Raw genomic sequence first — 27,459 nt, forward strand, 5'->3', positions numbered from 1 at the left:
ACTGAGGATCTCAGTGACTCCTTGCAGCAGACCCTCGCGCATAGGCCATGCCACATGAGTCAAGGACCTGCCATGACATCTGGAAACCAAATGTCTGGGGTAAATGCCAGCTCATGTCAGGGAATCCTGACATTCTCTGTAGGCCAGCGAATTTAATTCAGGCCTTCTGCAAAAGGTTTGACCTCTAGGCTTGGCACTCAGTGAATCTATATTGGTCTAACGCAGGGGTGTCCAAACTTTTTTCAACGTTTTTTACCGAGGGCCATATGCGGTAAAATACACAAACAGCCGGGCCACTCACTTGAGGTGAAGTACGTATTGCTCACCTGGTTTATTTAAGTAAACTAAATATATTTTTGGAATTTGCTGTGGGCCAATTAACAATGGATTGCGGACCACCGCAGTTGGCCACTGCCGCAGTTTTGACACCCCTGGTCTAAAGAATCCCCTGTGGGGAATGTGAGAAAGATTAGAGGCCTGGGATGGGGGTGGGGTTACAAAACAGTTCTCTTAAAGGTGAAGCCTCGCTAGTTCTGTGAAAAGGGGGGTCTCTACCTATCTGAGATAAAAAGGAGGCAATCTTGCCAAAACGACAGACCTAGCAGCTATGGGGCTGGTGTTAGCCAGCCACATTCAGAGGAGCCCTATAATGACAGCTACTGATACAATGATAGAGAATTTTTGTCCCCAATGGGCCTACTCTCCATTCCCAAGTTTTTACATCAAAGCCAAAATTAGAGCTGAGTGCTGGTGCAGGGAGGAAAGAGGTCCTGAAACACTAACCACAAATATCTAACGTCCATGTGGTGAGCCCCTTTCTTTGTCTGGATTACCTGTGTAAGAAAGAGCCACCCCTTTCCAGTCCTATTTAATACTAGAATGTGCATCCATTCCTTCACTTCTTCATTCAGCAAGAGTTTACCAAACCTTTTATTTTTGCACAGGCTTCAGGGACATGAGGGCACAGAGCCCTGGAGGATAAGATCACTCTCAGATTCCCCCAAGTCCTGGGCTGGTGGGAGGAACCCAGGGTAAATGGACTTTCTATTTAATCAAATTGGTTTTGTGTAGAACTAAAAACTCGTCATCTTTCTCCAGGAAAGTTTCAGGCCCAGAAAATATCCAGGCCATGATGAAGTAGCGAGAGTTTAAAAAAAAAAAAAAAAAACAACTGGGATTGCTTGTTGTTTCTAGGGTAAACTTCTGAGAGGTGGGTAATACTTAGTCTGTGTCCCAGGCAATTTATAGTCTAGCTGGGAGACAGGACTGACACACGCAAAAGTTTAATAATAAGGCAAGATTTAAGTGACAGTAAGTTGCACAGGACTGCTTGGCTGAGCTGTAATAACACCAGCATTAATGGAGTAACTACTATGTGCCAAACAGTAGGGATACACAGAGGCATAAGATAAGGTCACTGTCCATAAATTCTTAGAGTCTGGAGACCCAAGGGACAGACGGGAAACAGATGGAGCTGGTACCCCTAGCTTGTAAATTCTGTGATGTTTGTATCTCCCCACATCCAGGATATGACTTCCCTCCATCCCCTCCAGCAGCTCGTACTGGTTCCTGGCCACTTACAATCTGTATCCCAGTTTCTGCTATCTCAGACCCAACCTGGGCAACAAGGTAAGAACCCTGGGGTTCTCCATATAGACTGAGTTCAGTAAAGTGCTGCTGCTGCTTACTCGATGAGGAAGCCCAAATGTCAGATATGGGTGAGTGGCTTAGCCCTCTAGTATTAAGACCAGCTTTTCCACATCAAGGCCTGAGGAAGGAACCCTGTCATTCCCCCTCCAGTCTGAGTCTCCTTCTCTGCTTCTCCTCTATCTTCCTCAGTTTCATGACCACTTGAAACTGAAGGTGTAAGTGTGGTACAGAACTGGGGTGGTCCAAGGAAGGAGGTGCTTCTTGGGAAATGCAGTACAGACAAGTCTCAATTCCTTGGAAAGACCCCTCAGAAGCTTTACTATGATTCTCTTTGGGTAGAGCAGCAGTGCCACCCACAGGCTGTAGACAGGGTTTTCAGGTTTTCTTTGGCTGGGAAATTGTTACCAGAGAACACCTCCTTGGACAAGAGCAAAGGAATTAGAATATTCATAACAATAGCTAACATTTCTTGAGCGAGATATGCCAGGAGCTCTGCTGAGTGATTTTCCTGATTTAATTTTCAGAATAACCTTGTGCAGTAGGTATGCTATGGTGACCTACTAGAAAGTTCCGGAACAGTCTGTCTGAAACCATGCTCTTGGCCATCACAGTACTACTTCTCCCTCTCTTATTTCCATCAAGTCAATCCAAAAGTGATGGAAGAAGTATAAGCTCTAGAATCCAAACAAAATTGAACTGTGTCTTCTTTCCTTAGCACCTTCCCAAATTACAGGCCCTATCCTTAGTTTCCAAGGCATCTTAGAGTATTACTATGATGATAAATGAGAACATGTTTGAACCTTTAAGTATTTATTTTGGCTAAATCATACATATATATCATACTCCTGGAATAAGAAAGGGAAGATAAGACTTAATTCAGTTTCTGTTTGGAAGTTAGTGATGTGAAATTGACCCAGACATATAACCAATAAGGCCAACGTATGATTCAGGACAAAGAACAAAAACAAACACAAAAAACAAATTCAAAATTTGGAATCAGAAAATTTCACTGATAAAAGTTATTAAATGTGTGTCCTTGGGAAACTTACTTTAACCTCTCTGATTTTTCATTTTCTCCACCATAAAAATGGAAAAATAGTAAAACTCTACCTCACAAGGTTATTGAGGGTTATTTGAAATAATACATATGAAAAGGTTTTGTACACTTCAAAACACAACATAAATGTCAGATTATGATTAGAACTCAGGCCTCTGGACTCCCAGTACGGGGTTCTTGCCCATTTATTTTAATAAGAAAAAATTAAGTCCTGACTTTTTTAGACTGAGGAGCATAAAGGTCAGCATCAGCAGATGCTGTACATCAGTGACCCCAAACAGGGACAACAGAGACCCCAAGGTTCTGCTCTGTTGAGTGATTGGGGTGACCCACCCCATTGTCTGCTTTGGTAGTTTGATGGTTCCTCCCCACAGTGAGAGGGAGAGCTCCTGGCGTGGCCCTTCCTGGAGGGAGGCCACTGTCACAACCACAACCAGGCAGAGCCCTTCCTGGACAGTTTTCCTGGAGAGGTAAGGAAAAGGTGGTCCTTAAACAGTACAATGAGCAGGTATAGTCCATATCACCAGACAGTTTCCAGATGATTAGCCCCTGATCTCTTCTCCCTCAGTCCTTCCTCCCAAGTATAAGATGTCCTGCCAAGAGCCTCTAGCCAATAGTCCACTGCCCTTTGGAGCTGTCTAGCCTTATCCACCTGTTTTGATATCCTTACAGATTTGGCTAGGCTTTTGTAACTGTTTTAACAACTTCTGCAGGCAAAATAGAAATTCCCAGCTTCAGCTTGAATTCTTAATAGTTACCCCTGCATCTCCTTCCCTCTTGGGTTTCTCCAGCTCTGGTTATCATTTCCCAGAGCAGATTGTCTTGACCCTCCTCAGCCTTTGCACCGCCCCAGGCAGACAGGCAAGCAGAAGGACTGGTTTGGGGACTGCTGTTTACATATGTTTATCTCTGTGTCTGATTCTCCTCCACCTGTGTGTGGCAATGCCTGGCAGTTCCTGTGGAGACCTCTCCACAGGGCTTGAAGTGGGTTGAGGGACCTGATTATGTAGCAGGGGTGGGGACAGTTATCATGGTTCCAAAGTTGCAGAGCATGTCTTTCAGATGGCCTGGATTTTATTTGTTTGTTCCTTTGTCCCTCCCCTTTCACCCAGGTCTGCAGCCAAATCTTCTCCCCTTTCCACAGCAACAAAACTCTCTCCTCCTCCCACAGACTGGACCTGGCCTGGTGTCCCAGGTAAACAACCACATTCTTTCTGTTTCCTCTAGAAATTTCTTGGTTCTTGACAGAGTTAAGCTCATTGGTATTCCCTCAACCCATTGATGATGCATTTACCCCTCTGGAAAAAGGAAATAGTGGGGATTAGCCGTGTTGGCACATGGGAAAATCTAAGCCACTGCCAGGGGAAATGCTTGACCCAATATCGCTGGTACAGCCAGAAAGAGAACCCAGAGATCTCAGCTCCTGAGCGAGCCTGCTCCATAATACAGGAACTGCACTCTAGCCCAGATCAGGACATAGCATCACTCATCTCAGAAACAGAGGTCAGCTCACTTTGCAGGGAGGCCAAGGTGACTTCCAGCTCTACCTGGGAGCTCACAAGCCCGGGGAAGACCAGAGTCCCATAGACCTGATGTTCCGAGAGCAGAAAGCCAGTGGCTCTTATCTCTGGGCCCACTTAAGACCCACTATTCTAGACTGCCTCCTGCAGTGGGCACATGTGAGGGTCAGGACTAAGATCTTTCAGGAGGAGCCATTTGCAGAGCTGCCTTGGTTCTACATAGCACGTGTTTGCCAATTAGAAAAAAGGCACCTCTTCCTCTGGCTAGATGCAGCCTCATGTCAGGCTGTATGGCTTGACAAGAGTAGCAGTAACTTTATTGTAGCTGCCACTCCTCCCCTATCTACACAATTAATAACCTGCACAGTTGCATGAGATGACTGCAGAAATGGATGTGCAGAAGAGTTGGGAATGATTGCACAGATCCTAATACCCATCCTCTATGGTAATATCCCCATGGATCACTACGGGTACTGGCCTTAGAAGGCTAGAGAGTCCATTGAAAACATGTGGAAGGAAAGTGCCATCTAGTGGCCAATAGAAAAGGCAACACCTGCTGGCTCTCCTCAAGATCAGCTCTTAAGTCTTATAATATGACAGCCTGGAGAAACAGAAGCAGAGACACTGTTTAAAAAGTTATTAAGATCGTCCTAGACAGTGGTAATAATGGACTGGCTTAGGGTCATAACAATAAGAACAGAGGGGAGGGAATGAATGTGAAGATGTTTGGGGAAGTTGAATCAGTGCAATTTGACATCTGATTGGATCTGAAGGGAAGGAGAAGGTCTAGGAAAGCACTCAGTATTTGTCAGATGAAAAAACAATGAATTAATGAAAAGGAAAGCTCAAAAAGATCGAGGCTTTGTCCTGAGGATCTGGTCTATGCCACCCCCTCCCTGCAAAACAGGACCGAACCCACAATGGTTTCAATCATTGTGTTCTAAAAGACCCATCATTGGGGAAAAGAGTCCTTAACTTCTTTCTGGTCGTTTTACCTTCCTCATCATAAGGATGACTATCTTAATGGTAAATCTGAATATCTTGGGAGAGAGAAGGAGTAAAATTAACCCCAGTCTAGGGAAAGAGTAAACTGGGAAGGAGAGAGGAGAGGGTAGACTCAGGTCACATTACCCACATGATGGATGGTGGCCCCTGCACTGGACACAATGCCTGGAACCCTTGACTTGGGTTCCATTCCTTCTTTGTGGAATGATAGACATCATCATGAGTTCAATTCACTTCTGATCCTAAATGGGTACAACATGGATTCTAGGTTTAATGATCCATTTTTTCTATGAAAATAAAATAAAGAAACAACATCTCCTGAGAATCACAAATGAAATCAAAGTGCATTTGGATAGCACTGGAATGACTTTGATTAAAGAAAAGAAAAAACCTCAAGAAAGCAAAAACCACTCTCATGAAAGAAAATGATAGTTTAGAAAGTAAAATGGCAGTCACAGAGTTTGAAATTGTATGGAAATTCTATTAATGTAATGAGTCTCAGATGTCCTCTGTTATCTTCAGTTAATGCCTGTTGAACACCTCAGTAACTTTACTTTGTGGAAAAAAACAGGCAAAGCAAACAACCTTTTCCTTGTCTTGAGATTTGTTTTTGAAATCTTTGTAAACAACCCTGCTAGCTCCTCTTATGGTGGGAAACTGGAAGAAGGAAGATACCTGCTCAGAATCAAATAGTGAGTCATAGACTAAAACCCAGAAAGGCCACCTTCCTGTCCCACACTCCTACTGTTTCTACCAAACTATTCTAGGTATTTGCTATCCTTTCATAGAAACTCCAATTTCCACTTCCATGCCATTGAAAAAACAGGAATCTAATGTAGCCAGGGATCTGTCATCCTCTAAGTGAGCCTATTAGTATGAAATATCAGAAAATGCCATTTGATCTGTTGACTATTTGTATATCTGCTTGGCTTGTATTCCCTATTAGGCAGTCGGGCGCTCTGGACTGCCAGGATCCTCTTTAGAACCTCACCTGGAAGGGTCCCAGCATCTCCCAGTGCCCAAGCATTTACCCAGCTCTGGAGGGGCTGATGAGCCCAGTGACCTGGAGGAGCTGGAGAAGTTTGCCAAGACCTTCAAGCAGAGGCGCATTAAGCTGGGTTTCACACAGGTTTGGTTCTGTGGGAAGTAGTGGGAGAAACTGGGTTGAGTGAATGGAAACTGGGCTTTCCAAGTGCAGGTTTCAAAAGCAAGCTGAGGTTTGATGTGCTGTGGGGCAAGCCCATTGTATCCTTATGTTCCCTGAGAATAGGACACAGTTGCCATTCGTAAGGAAACTGAGGGTATTGCTGGTGGAGAGGAGAGAAATCAGAGCCATACAAGGGGCCAGGCATGTGGGTACAGCCCACTCAGAGTCTGCAGAGAGAAATAAAACAATTCTCCATCTTAGAGGGGAAAAAAACCTAGAAAGGAACCAAGGCAATAGATGGGTGCTTGAAGGCTCACTGGGTACATGATTGGTGCTAGGATGGTGGGGGATGCAGACCAAGAAAAGAAGGAGCCTGTCTCCCAATTTCCTCCCTCTCTACCCCCACGTGCAGGGAGACGTGGGGCTGGCGATGGGAAAGCTGTATGGCAACGACTTCAGCCAGACCACCATCTCGCGATTTGAGGCCCTCAATCTGAGCTTCAAGAACATGTGCAAGCTCAAGCCACTGCTGGAGAAGTGGCTGAGTGATGCAGGTAGGTCTCAGGAACATGAGGACGGATGGTGCCCTAGAGAATTCTACAGGGAAGGGCCTATTGACTTGTCTGTGTTGGGGCTTTAGGCAGTCAATACATAATACCTTTTTGTTCTCCTCCTGAGTCTAAAACCAAGTGAGAAATAAGACACAGGAGACAGGCTAGTGAAGATGAAAATGTCACCTTAATTACTGAGAAAGCCCTTTGGAGGACATGGCTTTAGGTCTGTGGCTATGAAGACTTGTACCCATTCCCTTCCCTAACCCAGACCCACCCAACCTAGACCTCAGGACAGTTCACCAAAGACAAAGGTTGGGTCTGCAGAGCAGATCCAAGATTGCTTTCTGGACTAGGTCTTGGTCAGAGGGATAGGGAAGTGGGTTCTCTAGAGTCTCACTGGGAGGAGGAGGCACTAGACACAACAGAAGTTCTTTATCTGGCTAATTCTTGAGTAGGTTTTCAGAGGGTAAGGAGTTACTGTGAGTTGGACTGGTCAGGAAAGTCTTACAGAAGGAGTGGGGTTTGTAGGAGAATTCAGTCAGGTGTGGTGGCCAGGGAGGCATTCCAGCAGGTCAAGGACATAAGCTAAGGGACAAATATTTGGAATGATGAATGGAAGTTTGGTGTCAAGAAATAGCATGGGACAGAGTTTCTCAACTATGGTGCTATCAATACATTGGGCCAGATAATCTTTGGTTTGGGGGTGCTGTCCTATGAATCGTAGGATATTTAGCAGCGTCCTTGGTCTCTATCCACTAGATGCCAGTAGCACCCACTCCCAGTGGAGACATCCCAAAATGTCTCCAGATATTGCCAAATGTCCCCTGGGGAGGGGTGGTACTACAAAATCGCCCAATTGAGAACCACTGGTCTAGCTGAGGAGGAAGGAGAGGATCCATTGCCAGAGCTGGGCTCTATTCAATAGATACTTGTGGGTTGTGGATTTGTGGTTGCTGTGGAAAGGGTTGGGGGGACAGCCAGGGATGTTACCTTCTCAGTCCTTCCATATGGAAACATGTGAAGGGGCACAAAAGCTCCTCCCACAGACTATCCCTTCTGGGGCTTTTCTTGAAGTATTTAAGTGAGAGCTAAGATCAGAGGTTCTTAGGATCTTTGGGAAAGGACCGGTAAAGATCATTTCTAGTGTGATCCTCCATGTGACACCTGAATCCTTCTTAAGGGATATCCCTGCCTATTGATCACACAGCCTACGCTCTAACACTTACACTGAAAAGAAAATGGCTTAAACACCAACATTCTACCAATGGGTACCATTGCTTTTAGCTCAAAGTTCCAGTTCAAATTATACTTGATGTTCAGTCACATCAGGCATATTTATAAAAGACAGACTCCGAAGTGTTACTTGTAGGAGCTCTGCATGTATCCACTCATACCCACACATACTGATAGTGTCAGGTACATGATCACAACCATGATCACAAACAGTGGAGGCACCACTGTGGGAGTCATGAAGGATCTTTGCCCAGAGCAACGAGGAGAAGCAGTACTCTTGGTCTGTTCTGGTTCCCCTAGTTCGGGGGGAGAGGCCTGGTCCTGAGAATATCACGGTAGAACCCACCCCAAAGAGTTGTTGGACCCAAAATCCATTAAGACAGGACCAGCTGTACATTCCCTTCTTTGAGCTTCCTCTGCTTTTTCACCTCCTGACAGAATCTTCTCCATCGGATTCCTCAGTGAGTACCCCCAGCTCTTACTCCAACCTCAGTGAAGTGTTTGGTAGGAAGAGGAAGAAACGCACCAGCATTGAGACCAACATCCGTTTGACTCTGGAGAAGAGATTTCAAGATGTGAGTGGCTCCTCCAGGTGGGAGCGGGTGGGTCAACATGTATAGGTTGGCTAGCAAGCACACATAGGCCCTTTGGCACCAACCCCTAGCCACCATACACCTGCACTTGGGAAGGGGTCAAAAAACAAAGACACACTCCCTCTATATGCACCCAGGTGTTTGAGTAAAAGTCTGCCCTTCATCTCAGGTTCCAGAAACTTCTTTCCCCACTGACCTTTCTTCCCCTGACATCTACGTATTTGGGGCCCATTGTCCCTCTCACTGGGAGATTTAAAGAATGGGATATAAGGTCCCAGAAGAGGGTGTAGCTGTGTAGCCATTTGAGGTAAAGGGAGCAAAACCAGGGCATTGTATATAATTTCTCTATTTTTTATACACTGTTTTGTATTTTTAATATTATAAGTGTAATAAATGCTCATTGTAAACAATTAGGAAATACAAGAATGTAGAAAGAAAAAATCTGTCAAGTGCCATATAAATGTATTTCCTTTTATTTCTTTCCTCCAGACATATTTAAATACCTGTAATCATTTTATACACATACATTTTTTTTTAATTTATTTATTGGGGTGACAATTGTTAATGAAATTGCATAATTTCAGGTGTCCAATTCTGTATTACATCGTCTATAAATCCCATTGTGTGTTCACCACCCAGAGTCAGTTCTCCTTCATTACCATATATTTGATCCCCCTTACCCTCATCTCCCTCCCCCCACCCCCCTTACCCTCTGGTAACCACTAAACTATTGTCTGTGTCTATGAGTTTTTGTTTCTCATTTGTTTGTCTTGTTTTTGGTTTATATACCACATATCAGTGAAATCATAGGGTTCTCTGCTTTTTCTGTCTGACTTATTTCGCTTAGCATTATACTCTCAAGATCCATCCATGTTGTCACAAATGTTCCTATATCATCTTTCCTTACCGCCGAATAGTATTCCGTTGTGTATATATACCACAACTTCTTTATCCATTCATCTATCTAAGGACATTTTGGTTGTTTCCATGTCTTGGCCACCGTAAACAAAGCTGCAATGAACATTGGAACACACGTGTCTTTATGTATAAATGATTTCAAATTCTTTGGCTAGAAACCCAGGAGAGGGATTGCTGGGTCATATGGTTAATTCTATTTGTAAATTTTTTTTTTGGTTTTTTTTTTTAATTAATTAAATTTATTGGGGTGACAATTGTTAGTAAATTCACATAGATTTCAGGTGTACAATCCTGTATTATATCATCTATAAATCCCATTGTGTGTTCACCACCCAGAGTCAGTTCTCCTTCCATCACCATATATTTGATCCCCCTTACCCTCATCACCCACCCCCCACCCCCTTACCCTGTGGTAACCACTAAATTACTGCCTGTGTCTATGAGTTTTTGTTTCTCATTTGTTTGTCTTGTTCTTTTCTTGTTTTTGGTTTATATACCACATATCAGTGAAATCATAGGGTTCTCTGCTTTTTCTGTCTGACTTATTTCACTTAGCATTATACTCTCACGATCCATCCATGTTGTCACAAATGCTCCTAATCGTCTTTCCTTAACGCCAAATAGTATTCCATTGTGTATATATACCACAACTTCTTTATCCATTTATCTATTGAAGGACATTTTGGTTGTTTCCATGTCTTGGCCACCGTAAACAAAGCTGCAATGAACATTGGAGCACACGTGTCTTTATGGATAAATGTTTTCAGATTTTTTGATCAGATACCCAGGAGAGGGATTGCTGGGTCATATGATAATTCTATTTGTAATTTTTTGAGGAACCTCCACACTGCCTTCCATAGCGGCTGCACCAGTCTGCATTCCCACCAACAGTGTATGAGGGTTCCTTTTTCTCCACAGCCTCTCCAGCACTTGTTACTATTTGTCATCTTGATGATAGCCATTCTGACTGGGGTGAGGTGATATCTCATTGTGGTTTTTATTTGCATTTCTCTGATGATTAGTGATGTAGAGCATTTTTTCATATGTCTATTTGCCATTTGTAAGTCCTCTTTTGAGAAATGTCTCTTCAGGTCCTCTGCCCATTTTTCAATTGGGTTGTTTGTTTTTTTGTTGTTGAGTTTCATGAGTTCCTTGTATATTTTGGATATTAGACCCTATCGTAGTAACTGTTTGCAAAAATCTTCTCCCATTCAGTCGGTTGCCTCTTTATTTTGTCGATGGTTTCTTTTGCTGTGCAGAAACTTTTAAGTTTCATATAATCCCATTTGTTTATTTTACCTTTTACTTCCATTGCCTTTGGAGTCAAATTCATAAAATGCTCTTTGAACCCAAGGTCGACAAGTTTAGTACCTATGTTTTCTTCTGTGCAGTTTATTGTGTCAGGTCTTATGCTTAAGTCTTTGATCCATTTTGAATTAATTTTGGTACATGGTGACAGATAGCAGTCCAGTTTCATTCTTTTGCCCGTGGCTATCCAATCTTCCAGCACCATTTATTGAAGAGGCATTCCTCCATTGTATGTGTTTTGCTTCTTTGTCAAAAATTATCTGTCCATATTTGTGTGGTTTTATTTCTGGGTTCTCAATTCTATTCCATTGGTCTATGTGTCTGTTATTCTGCCAATACCATGCTCTTTTGATTATTGTAGCCCTGTAGTACAAGCTAAAGTCAGGCAGTGTGATACCTCCAGCATTGTTTTTTTTTCTTAAGATTGCTTTGGCTATTCGGGGTCTTTTGTAGTTCCAAACAAATCTGATGATTTTTTGTTCTATTTCTTTAAAAAATGCCATTGGGATTTTGATGGGGATTGCATTAAATCTGTATATTGCTTTGGGTAATATGGCCATTTTAACTATATTGATTCTTCCAATCCATGAACACGGAATGTCTTTCCATTTCTTTGTGTCTTCTTCAATTTCTTTCAAAAATGTCTTATAGTTTTCAGCATATAAATCCTTCACATCCTTGGTTAAGTTTATTCCTAGGTATTTTATTCTGTTTGCTGCAATCGCAAAGGGAATTGTTTTTTGTATTTCTGTTTCTGAGATTTCATTGTTAGTATATAGGAATGCAATGGACTTTTGTACGTTGATTTTGTAGCCAGCAACTTTACTGTATTGGTTGATTGTTTCTAACAGCTTTTTGGTGGAGTTTTTAGGGTTTTCTATATATAGCATCATGTCATCTGCAAAGAGTGATATTTTAACCTCTTCATTCCCAATTTGGATGCGTTTTATTTTTTTCTCTTGCCTGATGGCTCTGGCAAGAACTTCCAACACTATGTTGAAAAGCAGAGGTGATAGGGGTCTCCCTGTCGTGTTCCTGAACGTAGAGCAAAGGGCTTCAGTTTTTCACCATTAATTATGAGATTAGCTGAGGGCTTGCTATAGATGGCCTTTATTATGTTAAGGTATTTTCCTTCTATACCTATTTTATTAAGTGTTTTAAACATAAATGGATGTTGTATCTTGTCAAATGCTTTTTCTGCATCAATTGATATAATCATAAGATTTTTGTCCTTTATTTTGTTTATGTGATGTATCACATTGATGGATTTGCGGATGTTGAACCATCCTTGTGCCCCAGGGATGAACCCCACTTGGTCATGATGAATAATCTTTTTAATGCATTGTTGTATTAGATTTGCTAAAATTTTGTTTAGGATTTTTGCATCAGTATTCATCAGAGATATAGGTCTGTAGTTTTCTTTTTTTGTGTTGTCCTTACCAGGATTTGGTATCAGGGTAATGTTGGCCTCATAAAATGAGTTAGGGAGTACTGACACTTCTTCAATTTTTTGGAAGAGTTTGAGCAGGATTGGTATTAGATCCTGTTTGAAGGTTTGGTAGAATTCACTAGTGAAGCCATCTGGTCCCGGACTTTTGCTTTTGGGAAGGTTTTGGATGACTGATTCAATTTCTTTACTGGTGATTGATCTGTTTAGATTTTCCAGTTCTTTCTGGTTCAGCCTTGGAAGGGTATATGTTTCTAAGAACTTGTCCATTTCTTCTAAGTTATTGAAATTGGTGGCATATAGTCCTTCATAGTATTCTTGAATGATCCTTTGTATTTCTGTGGTGTCCGTGATAACTTCCCCTTTCTCATTTCTGATTTTGTTTATTAGTGTCTTCTCTCTTTTTATCTTAGTGAGTTTAGCCAAGGGTTTGTCGATTTTATTAATTTTTTCAAAGAATCAGCTCTTTGTCACAATAATTTTTTCTATAGTCTTTTTGTTCTCTATTTCATTTATTTCTGCTCTGATTTTTGTTATTTCCTTTCTTCTGCTGACCTTGGGTTTCACTTGTTCTTCTTTTTCTAGTTCTTTGAGGTGTAACATGAGGTTATTTATTTGGGATTTTTCTTGTTTCTTGAGATACGCCTGTAATTATACAAATTTCCCTCTTAAAACCGCTTTCGCCGCATCCCAAAAATTTTGGTAGAATTATTTTCATTGTCATTTGTTTCTATATATCTTTTGATCTCTCCTCTAATTTCTTCTCTGACCCAGTCGTTCTTTAAAAGTATGTGGTTTAATCTCCATGTATTTGTGTTTTTTCCTGCTTTCTTTTCGCAGTTGATATTCAATTTCAAAGCCTTGTGATCAGAGAATATGTGTGGTATGATTGCAATCTTCTTAAATTTGCTGAGGCTGCTTTTATGCCCCAATATATGGTCTATCCCTGAGAATGTTCCATGTACACTCGAAAAGAATGTATAGTCTGATGTTTTAGGATGAAGTGCTCTATATATGTCAATGATGTCCATTTCATCTAATGTGTCATTTAGGGCTGCGATTTCGTTATTTGTTTTCTGTTTGGATGATCTATCCATAGCTGTCAATGATGTATTTAAGTCCCCTAGTATAATTGTGTTTTGGTCAATTTCTCCCTTTAGTTCTGTTAGTAGTTGCTTGGTATATTTCGGTGCTCCCTGATTGGGGGCATAAATATTGATGACTGTTTTGTCTTCTTGTTGTATAGTCCCCTGTACCATTATGAAATGTCCATCTTTTTCTCTTGTTATCTTTTTCACTCTGAAGTCTCTTTCATCTGATATCATTATGGCGACACCTGATTTTCTCTAGGTACCATTTGCTTGTAGTGCCAATTTCCACCCTTTCACTTTGAGTCTATGCTTGTCCTTATAGCTGAGATGTGTCTCTTGTAGACAGCATACGGTTGGGTTTAGTTTTTTGATCCAATCTGCTACTCTGTGCCTTTTTATTGGTGAGTTCAGTCCATTTACATTTAGGGTGATTATTGATACTTGAGGATTTCCTGTCATTCTATCTTTAGTTTTCTGGTAAGGCTGTGACTCCATTGTTTCTTTGCCTTTTTGTTGTTGTCTATTATTTCTGTGTGGTGGTATTCTATGATGTTTCCCTCTGTTTCTTTTTTTATTACAGTATATATTTCAGTTCTGGATTTTTTTTAAGGTTTACCCTTAAGATTATATAAAAGAAAGTTTGATATTTAGAGTATTCCATTTTCTTCAGCACGCTTACTTTCTCCATTCCCATATTCCGGTTCAGGTCTTTACGCTCCCCCTTTTTATGTTTCGGTTGCCACAAATTGTCCCTGTTGATGGTGGTCGAATAGCCTCCTTTAGTGTTTCTTGTAGTGCAAGTCGTGTATTAGAAAATTCCCTCAGCTTCTTTATGTCTGGAAAGGTGTTTATTCTTCCTTCATATCTAAAGGATATCTTTGCTGGATATATTATTCTTGGCTCATGATTTCTCTCTTTCAATAGTTTGAATATTTGGTTCTACTCCCTCCTGGCTTGTAGAGTTTCTGCTGAAAAATCTGATGATAATATAATGGGCTTTCCTTTTTAGGTTACCGTCTTCTTTTCCCTGGCTGCCTTGAGGATTCTTTCTTTGGTGTTAATTTTAGACAGCTTCAATACAATGTGACTTGGAGAAGGCCTGATGGGATTGAGGTAATTAGGTGTTCTATTTGCTTCTTGGATTCGAGGATCCAGTTCTGTCCACAAATTTGGGAAGTTCTCATTAACAATTTCTTTGAGTATATTCTCTGTTCCCTTCTCTCTTTCTTCTCCTTCTGGTATCCCCATTATTCTTATATTGCTCTTTCTGATGGAGTCAGAAAGTTCTTGTAGAGTTCTTTCATTTCTTGTAAGTCTCAAGTCTCTTTCTTCTTCCATCTGTGTAATTTCCAGGTTTATATCTTCGATGTCACTGATTCTTTCCTCCATCTGGTCAACTCTACTACCTAAGCTGGTTATTTCATTCTTAATTTTTTATATTGAGTTCTTAATCTCCTAAAATTCTATTTGGTTCTTTTTTAAAATTTCAATCTCTTTCGTAAAATGCTCATGTTGTTCTTTGATTGCGATTCTGAGTTCTTTAAATTGCCTTTCTGTGTTTTCTTGTATCTCTTTGAGGTTTTTCAGAACTGCAATCTTGAATTCTCTATCATTTAAGTCACATATTTCCATATCTTTAAGTTCCTTTTCTGGAGACTTTTCACTTTCTTTCTGAGCTGTCTTGGTTATTCATAGCAATTACTGATTTATTATTTCTCTTCCTAGACATCTACAGGAGTGGCTTCTGCAACAGGTTGCTAGGAAGAGGTCTTTCTTTTGTTTTCCAATACTTGTTGGAAGAATGTTTTAATTTCTCTCTGACTGCAGCCTTTGTTTTTCTCTCTGACACAGTAGTGCTATATTTTCTCTGCACTTTTCCAGCTTCTCACACAATGGGGGGATTCCCTGGGAGACGGGCCTCTCCTCTGTTAACAGTTCACCTGGGTCATAGGGCGCCACGTCCCTGTGTGGGTGCGGAGAGCTTTTGAAGTTCCAAAGCTCTTTCTGCACCCGAGCCCGTATGTTTCAGTAGTTCTGTTTACTCCTGCAGTGATCCATCCAGATAGGGGGGTCCAGGGGTGGGGTGAGTTGTGAGAGGTGGCCTAGAGCAATGCCGGCGACCACCACCACAGCCAGTCCTGCTTCCACAGCTCCCCTCCCTTTGCCGGAACTAGTTGGGCTGCGAATCTGTTTCTGCAGTCCACAGTTCTCAGAGCAGCAAAAATCCTGTCTTTTTGATCTGACACTGCTACTTTATCGCTTCTAGCACCGGGCAGGTGGGGGTGGGGCGAGCTTTGGGAGGGTGGGGGTGGGGCTATTCTCAGTGCCTAAGGCTCCGTTCTCCGCTTGGCAGTGAGGGCTTAAACCACCGCTTTCAGCCTTCTTCCCTCAGTCTTTGCTCCAAGGTCTCTGCCGTGAGCGAGCGTTGGGTTCAGCCGTGTTCTATGCTGCCCCCTCAGCCCTGTGGGCCGTAAGCGGAGCCCTAGCAGTCCGAGTTCTTCCCTCTCCCACAGCTGCGGTAGTTCCGGGAGGGATGCAGCGAGCTCGGGGCACTGAGCTAGGTCTGTGTCTTGCGCCTGCCCGGCTCCATCTCCGCACTTCTCCATTCCCTCCTCCCCCGCTCACGCGATTAGCCCACTTGGAGGTGAATTCAGTAGGGGACCTCTTTGTCTTGCCTGTCTGCTGTGCAGGGAGTCCTTTGTGGAGTTATTGTTGTCCGATTAGTTGTAAATTCCAGGAGAGCTTTACAGAGGCTCACCTCACACCGCCATTTTGATCCGGCCCCCACACATACATTTTTTTTAACATGTAGCAAAAGCGTATTCTTCAGCCAGTATGTGGAAGCTAATAATATCCAACTTCATGCCACGAGAGCTGGGGGAGAGAAAAGGGAAAAATAGGTGTGGTCTAAATAGCTTCTAATCAGGATTCCTTAGGCACCAACCTCCAGAGCCTGTATCTATACCACAGAGGTCCTTAAAGGACATGTCCATGGCCTGGTTCAACCTTGCGGGTCCCAGGCCTCCAGGACTGCTGCCTCTCCAGCAGATTCTCCCGTACATCTGGTTCAAGGGTTTGATAGCTGCGTCCTGCTGACTCGATGACAAGATCTGGCTTTTTCTTCTGATTAGGTTTCTCAGAGCAACAAGAATAAGGGAGGATATAAGAGGGAGGAAAGGGGGTTGAGATCAAAGATTGGGTGGGGGTGGGAGGGGTCAGAACAAGAGAGTGATATATCTATAGATATGTGTATATATATCTATATCTATCTATCTATCTATCTATCATCTATATATATATATATATCTATATCTATATATCTATCTATATATATATATATATATATATATATATCTTTAGTCTTGATAGATTCCAAATTTTAGCTTTAGCATTTCCTATTTTGAGGTAGGACAGGAAGCAATGCCACAAGAGAAACGTACCAAGTTATAAGGAAAGAACACTGAGGAGAGCATGGGTTCTGGGAATTCTTCCTGCCCCCATATAACTCATCAATGGACTCCTCTTTTCAGAACTTGTCCTGAAGGAAGGAGTAACAGAAGATAACCTGTGTGTCAGGCCTGGTGCTTGGAGGTTTACACACATTTTCTCATGTAATCCTCACAATAATTCTTTATGGTAGGCATTATTCTCATTTCATAGATTATAAAACTGAAAGGTTAAGAAAGGTTAGAAAGTTTCCTAAGGACACACAGTAAGCGATAAATTCAGTATTCCATCCTAGGTCTGATTCTAAAGCTTTTGATTCATGTATTGTCCTATCCTGCTTCCTTGGAATATCTGTCCCCCACCCACAATTCTTGACCCTATTCCTTTCTTCTCTTGACCACACTTTATCCCTTTGGTCTCCGTAGAACCCCAAACCGAGTTCAGAAGAGATCTCCATGATTGCAGAACAGTTGTCCATGGAGAAGGAGGTGGTGAGGGTGTGGTTCTGCAACCGCCGCCAGAAGGAGAAGCGAATCAACTGCCCTGTGGCGACACCCATCAAGTCACCGATCTACACTTCACACCTGGTGAGTGGCCAGGAAGCGAGCTGTCTGCCAGACACTGGGGGAGATGATGCCTGCAGGGCAGAAAGTCTTCTCCATCCTGCGGAAGATGCTGCTTGGCGGCTGAGGGGGGCATGCAGTAAATAAATCAGCAAATAGATGCTGTATATTAAATGTCTAATATAAAGAAAAATAGAGAAGCGTAAAAAGATAGAAAGTGTTATTTATGAGATGCTTTTTTAATAGAGAGGTCAGGAAGAACCTCTCTGATAAGGTAACATGTCAGCAGAAATCTAAGTGTTGAAAGGGAAATATCTAGGGGAAAAGGGCGTTACAGAGGAACCAGTAAATGAGAATACTTGGCATATTTGAGTAACAGCAAGAAAGCCAGAGTAGCTGGGGGCAAGCAAGGAAGGAGGCCAGAAGTAGGAGATGAAGTGAGAGAAATAACAGGGAGCAGACCTCGCAAGGTCTTGGAGGCCATTGAAAGGACCCGGACTTATAGTTTGTATGAAATAAGCCACTGGCGGACTCTGAGCAGAGAGCCTGAGCTGACTGACATGGGCTACTGTGTAGAGAATAATCTGTGTGGAAGCAGGAGACCAGCTAGGAGAATTACAATAATAAGGCTGAGAGTAGTGGAGGCTTGGGCTAGGGTGGTATAGCCATGGTGGTGAGGAGAAGTGGTTGGATTCTGAATATACTTCAACTGTGGAGCCAACAAGATGTGCTTATAGCTGAGATGTGGAGTATGAGAAATGAGGCAAAGATGATTTCAAGTGTTTTGGCCTGAGCAACTGGTTGGAAGATGCTGCCATTTTCTGAGATGATGAAGACTACAGGAGGAAAACGTTTGAGAGGAAAAACTAAGAATTTAGATCTGGACATGGCTCCTACCCCAAGGATATGTCATACAGACAGTCATGTCAATGATTTTGGTGGTCAGGGGAGAAGTCAGGGCTGGGAATAACTTGGAGTTCAGGCAGACCTGGAAGTCTGGAGAGTAGAAAATATCTTCTCCATCCATAGGAGAGATGGTGCCTGGAGCATGTGGGTGGGAAGTTTCTTCTCCATTCTTGGGGATGGTGATGGTTGAAGGTTAAGGGAATTGGGGATAATGATGATGTCCTTGATGCAAGGATTAATGAAATTCAGCCTTGTCCGGGGTGGGACATAGCTGTTTCATAAAACTATACCATTGTTCATTCTTTCACCAAACATTTATTGACTACCTACTATATATTGGTCTTTGCGCAGAATGCTGGAGATACACATATAAACAGTATTTGACCCCTCTCCTGGAGGACCTCACTGTGTAGCATGGGAGACGGACAAATAAACAAATGATAAACACCATGATAATTTCTCTAGGAGAACTTAGTAGTCACAGCTAACAAAGCCTTGGGAGGTAGTGGTTAGGGAAGGTTCCCCTAGGAGATAATTATTACCTGGACTGAGTCTAAAAGGCAACAAGGAGTGAAGAGGCAAATAAGTGGGTGGTGGAGTTTTCACAGGGGAAAGTATGAGAACAGTGGTATAGATCAGGGAGAATATATGTCACATTCATGGAACTGCAGGTGGTTACATATGGAGGAATATTAAAAGATAAGGCTGGATAGATCAGTAAAGGCCAGACTGAAGAGACTATGTGTGTGCAATGCTAAGAAACTTAAACACTTGGAGGAATCATTGAAGAATTTTTAAGCAGGGCATTGTCATGATAAAATTTGCCTTGTAGAATGATCACTACAGTACAAAGTTTGGTTTGAGAGACAGGGAGAACAGTTAGGATGTGACTGCAATTATGCAGCAGAGAAATAATGAGGACTGAAGAAAACCCATGTGGTAAGAATAAGAGGGGTGGGAGAAATTCAGGAGATAATTAGAAGGTAGAATATTAGGTATTGATTAATAAACTGAAAATTGGGTGAGGGCACAGAGAGTGATATAGGAAAGAGAGTACTCTGGGATGACTCTCAGCATTCAGGCTAAGCTGACTGGGTAGATGGTGGTGCCATTGATGGAACAAACGAACACAGAGGAGGATCTAGTTTGGGAACAGAAAAAAGTGATGACTTTATTTTTTTTTTATTGCTGTGTACAGTGCAGCCTGTGAGACACCCAAGTGGCAATGTCCACGGACACTTGGAATCATGAGTCTGGAGGTGGGGAGGGAAGCCTGGGACGGAGATATGGATCAGGGAGACATGAGCATAGACATGGTGGTTGAAATTTTGGGTGAAGAGGAGCTCACCTATGGTGTCTGTACAGAGGAAGCAAAGAGGAAAGTACAAGTCTCAACCATCTGGAACACTAGTATTTGAGGGATGGACAAAGGAAGAGGATCGAGGGAAGAAACTGAGAAGGAAGAGCAAAAGAAGGCAACAAATTGCAATGAAATAGATGTAAGGGATAAAGTAGCTGTGAGGAGCTCTATAGGAGTGCTAGAGGAACACAGATGAAAAACACCCAAATGGGGTCTGAGAAGGCTGACCCTATTTCTTTTTATTTATTTATTTTTCAATTGGAGAATATTGGAAGAGTGTGTTTCTCCAGGGCCTATCAGCTCCAAGTCATCCCTCAGTCCAGTTGTGGAGGGAGCAACCCAGCTCCAAGTCCAGTCACCATTTTTTCAATCTTTAGTTGCAGGGGGAGCAGCCCACCATCCCACGCGGGAATTGAACCAGAAACCTTGTTGTTGAGAGTTTGAGCTCTAACTGAGCCATCCGGCCGTCTTCCTGAAGCTCAGCAGCAGCTCATTGTCTTCAATCTAGTTGTGGAGGGCGCAGCTCACGGGCCCACGTGAGAATGGAATTGGCAACCCTGTTGTTCAGAGCTCGCGCGCTCTAATCAATTGAGCCACCTGGCTGACCCTATTTTGTTTGAAGAACAGATTAGAAGTTAGCGTGAAAAATAGCTGGTGGGCAGAAGAAATGGTCTGTGAGAAGGCATGGAATTCTAGAACATGATGCTGCTGGGGAATCCAGCATCTCAGTCTGGCTGGAGCCGAGCGTTCGGGACTAAGAGAGATTGCTGAGGGCCAGGTCATGATGGGCTGTGGGTGCTAACATACCCAAAAGACTACAAGGATCCATTGAAAATGTTAAGTTGGAGGCAACGTAATATTCATTCATCATTCCTTTCTTAAAATATTTCTTGAGTATTCACCATATGCTTGGCACTGGGATACAGTGGTATAATAGGACACTTGTGATCCCTGCTTACAGTCCAGCAGGAAAAACAGACATAAACAAGTGCTATTTGTGCTGAAGGCTCTATAGAAGATGTATGAGTATTTGAGGGACCTCACCCAGTCCAGGGTATCAGGGCTTCTCTGAGGAATGATGTTCAAACTGACAGCAGAAGAATGAGTGGACAGTAATGGGGAAAAGGTCTGAGTTGTGAGGACGGAAAGGAGAGAATGTAGGAAGGAACATTCTAGGCAGAGGAAACAGTGTGTACAAAGGCTCTGAGGTTGGGGTGGTGGGAAGAGGAAACATGGAAGGCTTGAATGGGCTGGAATCAAGGGGGTGAGAGAGAGTGTGAATGAGGAGGCTGGAGTGGTAGGCGGAGACTAGATTATACAGGGTGTTGTAGGCCATGTTAAGGAAATTGGACCATGTCATTAGAACATTGGAATCTTTAAAGATGGGGCTCTGTTTAGAGCATATGGGAGGTAGGATCTTGCTTTGATTCAATCCTAACCCAGGACACCAGCATGGAGAAAAGCGGTGGAAGCCTAGAGGAGCTGTGAAGGAGCCTGACTCATTCTCATCATATATTCAATACATGTTTGCTGAGCAGCTACAAAGTCCCAGGCACTGTAGTAGACACTGGGGATATAGCAGTGACCAGCACAGGCACCATCCTGCCCTCATGAAGTCTATACCTTAGTGGCGGGCAAAGACATTAAATACAGAGGGTGCCAAAAGATGTACACACATTTTAAGAAAGGAAAAAACTATTAAAATTGCAATACTCAATATATACCAATAACAAAAGATGAATACAAGTCACGTTTAACTTCTGCAATGACAAGAAGTGCTCAAAGTGGTTCCCATCAGCATCCAGACATTTCTGATTATGGTGAACTACTACTTGAGCAACGTTGACCAACGTGTCCACTTGTGTACATTTTTTGGCACCCCCAGTATTTACATTAATACTTGTGGTTTCATGAAAGAAGCAGATAAACAAAATGTTCTGACACTGTCTTTTCTTCAGGTCTCATTGGGGCAGTCTCTTTGGGATTAGGACATAGTTTCTTCTGCTTCTGATATGAAATAATCTCTAAGACATGTAGTTAAGCAAAAAAAAAAAAAAAAAGTAAAATGATACCCACACTGGTGGGTAGAATGCTACCATTTATGTAAAAAATTAAAAGGGGGATACATATGTGTGTATATACATACACATGTATACGTGTGTGTGTGTGTGTATGCTTGTATATGGATAATCGGTCTCTGGAAGGAAACATCTTAGAAGCTGGTCACAATGACTAAATACATTATTTATTTTAAAACAATAACAAATTTTTGGGTGTGGCAGAAGAGGGGGGAGGAGAAGAGAGAGATTACTGATAACGTCTCTTACCATGCTGCCCCGCATCTGTCTCCACCCTTCTTGGGGGCCCAGCCTACTGAGGAGGCTCATTGTAAAATGTCAGGTAAATGAAAGCAGCAGAACCATTCCTGATTAATTAGGAAGTGAGGACATGCTGCATCCTGTTGGGATAGGATGTTCCAAATTAGGGAGGGGAGGAATATCAAATCACAGCTCCCTGAGCAAAACTTCCTTTCAGTGTCTTTTGAAAATATTTACCAGCGCTTCACCTGTCAGCATGAGAAAAATGAGGGGAGGGAAAGTATCAAGATTTCAGTTCAAATGAAAAGGTGAACAGCATTTAGAGACACACAGCAGCTGACAACTTCCTTCAGGAAGGAAGGGAACTAACATTTAACAAGTCCTGCACTCTTTACCAGGTATTGAGTTGGAAAATTTATGAACATTATCTCATTAAATCTTAATTAAAAGAAACTATAAGGGAAGTATTACTACCCTTTTACAGACGAGAAGACTAAGTCTCAGTGGGGTTAGGTAACTTGCTTGAAGTCACACAGGTAGGCAGTCCATACTTTCTATGACATCTTGTTCTAGTTTCTAAGATAGTAATACTGAGGGAGAGATTCCTGAACTACGTGGGAAGTTAAACTAAATTATCTTAGATCCCTTCCAAATCTCAGAGTTGATAATGCTGTGAGGTCTCTAGGGCAAAATGAAAAGCTTCAGAGACTGAAGTTATACTCCTCTGGTTATTTCCAGAGAGTCGATTGTCCACTCATGCATCAGGCTGAGAAGCCTGAGACAGGCTTGTTCGGGCTGATGCCCTGAGTAAAAGCAGGAGTCTTTTAGGAAGGAAGAAGTGGAGACTGAAAAAATCGGCATCCTACTAGCCATGTCTGCCACAGCAGGGTCCAAGAGGTGCTCCTTTCATCACCAGAGCACTCAAGCATGGCAGTTTGACCTGGCAGTGCCAAAGAAACCTTGCCAGGGGACACACAGGAGGGCAGGAGGAGCCTGGTGTCAGCAGCAGGGAGATGCGGGAACATGGCAGTGCTGGAGCTGGATGCTGGATGTGGGCCAAAGGCCTTCTTGTGAAATGAGACAGAATGTAGGTTTGGACTAGGAAATCATTAAGGAAGCTAAGCCCTGGGCTCCACTGAGTCTGGGATCCAGCATCCTGGGAGAAGTATCCAAGGTTGGAGAAGGGAGTAGGAATCGACATTTACAAGCTTCTGTTGCATTTCAGGTCTCTCCCTCTGGGTCTCTGGGCCCCCTTGCCATCCCTCCTGTCCATAGCACCATGCCTGGAACAGGTGAGCTTTAAAATGAAGTTTCTGAATGACACCAGAATTCCTTTTAATAATGGAATATTAGAACTGAAAGGTACTACCTAAGTCAGCATTCCCTAAATGTACTTCAAAGGATATGAAAGTCTGTGCTGGAGGAGAAGTGTTCCATAATCAAGTAAGTTTGGGAAATGCTGAATAAGCAAAAGTTTATACAAGCGTTTATTTTTTGTTTTGTTTTGATTGCAGCACTTCTCAGCACTCAAGTGCATTGTACATTCCTAAAGTAGCTGTATGGAAAGCTAGAGGAAGGCAGCGTTTTCCAAACCAATTTTCTACAGAACTCTACTTTTCAAAAAGTACCTGTAACATTTCAAAGAGTTAAATAGTGTGACCATTTGTCTGGATGTGCCCAGGACAGTCCCAGTGTCTGTGTCTGGTCCTGACATGATTATCAATAGCACTGCCTTCCACTCTTCAAAGTATCTTAGTTTGCATGGTAAAATTTATGTCACCTTGTCCCCGGTTTTTGAGAAACTCATATACAAAAATTCAGTTTAATCCAAACCTGCCATTTTACAGAGGACAAAAATGAATTTCAGGGAAGTGAAGTGAGTCACCACAGGCCACAGAGCTGCTTAACCCGGGACCTAGACTTGGGTCTCCTCAATCTTGGTTGTGCTCTTTCTAGAAGACCATGTACCTTTTGTTTGTGGAGATGGGAACACTTGACAGGCTGGCAATCTTTAATTGTGCAAAGATTCTCTTTTCTTTGCCTATCTACTTTTCTTTCTTTGCTTCTCTCTTCCTTTCTGAGGTTTCTTGTTCTTCTTCCCGTCCTGCCTCTTGGTTTGGGGCTGCATATGCCCAGCCCAGGGTGTGTCCTGGAGTAGGATAATTTTGGCATCTGTCCTTCTTGCATTTAGCAAGTCTGGGACTTGCAGAACCAGCCATGCAACTCTCCAGGGCCTGGTTTGAGGAGAGCACTTATAAGGAGAGCCCCTCTGGGGCCCAGTGCTGATGCTAATGTGGCAGGAGGTGGGCAGATGACTGGAGGGTAGGGAGAGGGTGAAATCCCTCTGGGGATATACGTTTGAAGGGCTATGTCTTAAGGTCCCAGAACCCAGCTGCATTTATTTCTCCCTTGTTTTTGCTTCTTCTCATCCTCAGTAACATCATCCTGTTCCCCTGGAAACAACAGCAGGCCTCCATCTCCTAGCTCAGGACTCCACGCCAGCAGCCCCACTGCATCTCAAAATAACTCCAAAGTGGCAGTGAACTCCTCCTGTTTTAACTCTTCAGGGTAAGATGAAAAGGGAGAGTACAGCAACATCCCAGCAGGGCCAAGGGACATGTGAGAAGTATCAAGACCTTGGGAAGGAGAGTTATCACAGAGTTGAAAGAAGGGAATGGGGTGGCAGGGAGGGGACAGAGTGTAGAGCCAGACTGGACTTTATCCCTAGGGAGTAGGATTTGAAAGAAAAACTTTAGCCAGTGAGCAGTACTGGCAAGGAGCTCATGTCAACAAAGCCAAAATTTCCATGCTCACTGGGAACATGGAAATTTCCAAACACTCCTGTCAGAATGGGCCAGGCCCTTCATGAGGCTTAGGAGTTCTCCACTTCATGCCAGTAACCCTGTTTTAGGTATTGTGATGTAAGCCTGAGCTTCGAGTATGGCTGATATGGTGAGAAAGATAGTACTACTCCCTCTCTCATGCTCCCACCTGGAATGCAGTGGCGGAAAGTAGCCTCTTGAGCCAAAGAACGTATTCTAAAAAGTATTTTCAGAACTGATGCCTTGAGAGATTCTTTCCTGATTCAGAATAAAAGAGAGTTTTGAAAGTTTGGTGATACGATAAAGACCTGAGCTTGTTGCCAGAGGTGAATCCAGTTGTCCAAACCCAAGTAGTTCAGCCCAGCAGCCCGTCTCATTGGCCCACCATTGTACAGCCTCAAAAGGTGGAGCTCCTTTACCACCCCTACCATAAAAAGAGAGAAACCGTATTATGTATATTAAAAATTGTTTTGATACAATTCATATACCATAAAATTTATCATTTTAAAGTGTACAATTTGGTGTTTTTTAGTATATTCTAAGGTTGTGCAACTATCGCCATTATCTAATTCCAGAACATTTTCATCACCCCAGAAAGAAACCCTATGCCTGTTAGCAGTCACTGCCCATTCCCATCTTCCCTCATTACATTAGCAGCTTTACAATTGATACGTTTCTTTCTCCCTTCCAGGTCTTGGTACCGATGGAATCATCCCACCTACCTCCACTGAGACCAAAAAGTTTCCCCTGTTCCACCTGGCCTTGTATTCTCCACTGGAAGGAAGGGAGTCATACCTTTTCTATATGGACAGATTACTTTCAGAAGAGTAGAAGAGAATCCCCACTATCAATGAACCTAAACCTTGCCTTTATGAGCAAGGGCCTCCAGAGATCCAAACTGTGATTCCACCATGTGTTGACTCTTAGTGTTCCTGAAATACCAACACTAGGAGCTGATCATTTACATCTTCCTTGCCTGTGCCCTTATCCTCTACTTCTAAATATTTCACATGGCATCACTGTGGCCATGGTGTTTCAGAGAAAGAACTTTTCGCCATTTTTCTGCAACTCATTCTGGGGACAGCCATTTGCATGGTGTGCCAAACTACCAGAGGGGGAGATAATGGTTTTGACTCTGAACTTAGCCACAATCTCTGAACTGGTTCTAAAATCTGTGAAAAGATTTGAATCCAATGTCTCCACCAAAGCCTTGATGTTTTTTCTATTCAGCTAAGTTTTCTGACTGAATCTTCTTTCACTCCATTTCCCTTTAGCCCCGTCCCCCTTTTCTAGAACCAAATCCATTCATGATTTTGTTCTCCAAGTTCCCTCCTCTTTACAGAAGACTGAGTCCCTCAGTCTGCTGGGCACATTTCTCTACTTGTAGGTGCTCTTCTGTCTGTTACATCTGTCCCAGAGTTCAGGAGGACTTGTTCCTTCTCTCCTTCCCTATGTTTCTCCTTATTTCATCCCTTTTCCCTTCTATTGGCTGTAGAAGGAAGAAGACAAAAGCAAACATGCAATAATTATGCTGGCAAAATACGTGTAGATAGCCCTTTCCTGTTTTTGCATTATGTTCTTTTCTCCTTAGTATGGAATTTTCCAGCAAAATGTTTAACTCAGGTGTGAATTTTGAAGACGTCTCTGTAATACTTTACCTTCTTTTAAAAAAAAAGAATGAAAAAGAAAGAAAAACATACTAAAGTGTTAAATAACATGCTAGCTCCCACAAGAGTTCCCAAATGGGCTGGGAATCCTTGTTAGCTTCCCAGGAACATCATCTCTAGTCTCCTTCTTTGTGGACCAGTGTGTAGAGATATAACATGAAGCCATTCCACAAATGGTAACTTTTTTTTTAAGACTGCATATCCAAGAAAAGTTGATATTCAAAGGAATCTCACTGTTCCTACATAAATTTGCATAGTGATAATATAAACTATTCCACTATTGATAAGAAGAGATTTAGATTATTGTTCTCTATCTTTTGTTGTGGGGGATCCGAGTGCATATGATAAAATAAGATGGGAAAAATGTTTCAAATTGATGGATTAAGTCTGTTACTCCCCAAACTGATGCTAAAGATGATATCCATTAATACAGGCCTCAGAAGAGTTCAGAGTTCCTATTCTTTTTCACACAACTGCCTCAAAGGCAGAGAAGGCGAGAGACTTGATTTTTTTATTTTGTAAGTGGGAGATGGTAAACATTTAAGGTCAAGTCATTCGTAGACTTAAGAAGTAAAGGCTGAGGTTAGTAGCTCATATCTCAGATATCCTAAAGATCAGTTATTCATAATTCAATGAAAAGCTGTCTTAAATAGGTATTTAAGGCAAAGAATAATTTTATAGATTTGCCTTTGGAATGTACTGTGACTCTTGGTGAGGGGCTTGAGGGAGCAGGAGAGGTATCCTTGTGGGTTTTCTTAGGTTAATACAAATTTAAATAGTTACCATTCCTGAGGTAAATATTGTCCTGTGGGAAAGGGAGGCTCTTCAAAAATGTAATGTCTGAAGGAGAAAA

General features: G+C 42.5%; 1 protein-coding gene across 1 annotated transcript; it reads left to right on the plus strand.

Moving 5' to 3' along the window:
- Positions 1–26,902, plus strand: POU2F3 (POU class 2 homeobox 3). Its single transcript, XM_081063750.1, has 10 exons — positions 1–99; positions 1,527–1,629; positions 3,820–3,902; positions 6,179–6,361; positions 6,792–6,933; positions 8,605–8,741; positions 17,396–17,557; positions 23,343–23,409; positions 24,553–24,685; positions 25,631–26,902. Exons 1-10 carry the CDS (start codon positions 55–57, stop codon positions 25,668–25,670), a joined length of 1,095 nt encoding a protein of 364 aa, XP_080919876.1. The 5' UTR covers positions 1–54; the 3' UTR covers positions 25,671–26,902.
- The last annotated feature ends 557 nt before the right edge of the window (positions 26,903–27,459 follow it).

The sequence above is a fragment of the Rhinolophus hipposideros genome, assembly GCF_964194185.1.
Source record: "Rhinolophus hipposideros genome assembly, chromosome: 10".
NCBI classification, from domain to species: domain Eukaryota; kingdom Metazoa; phylum Chordata; class Mammalia; order Chiroptera; family Rhinolophidae; genus Rhinolophus; species Rhinolophus hipposideros.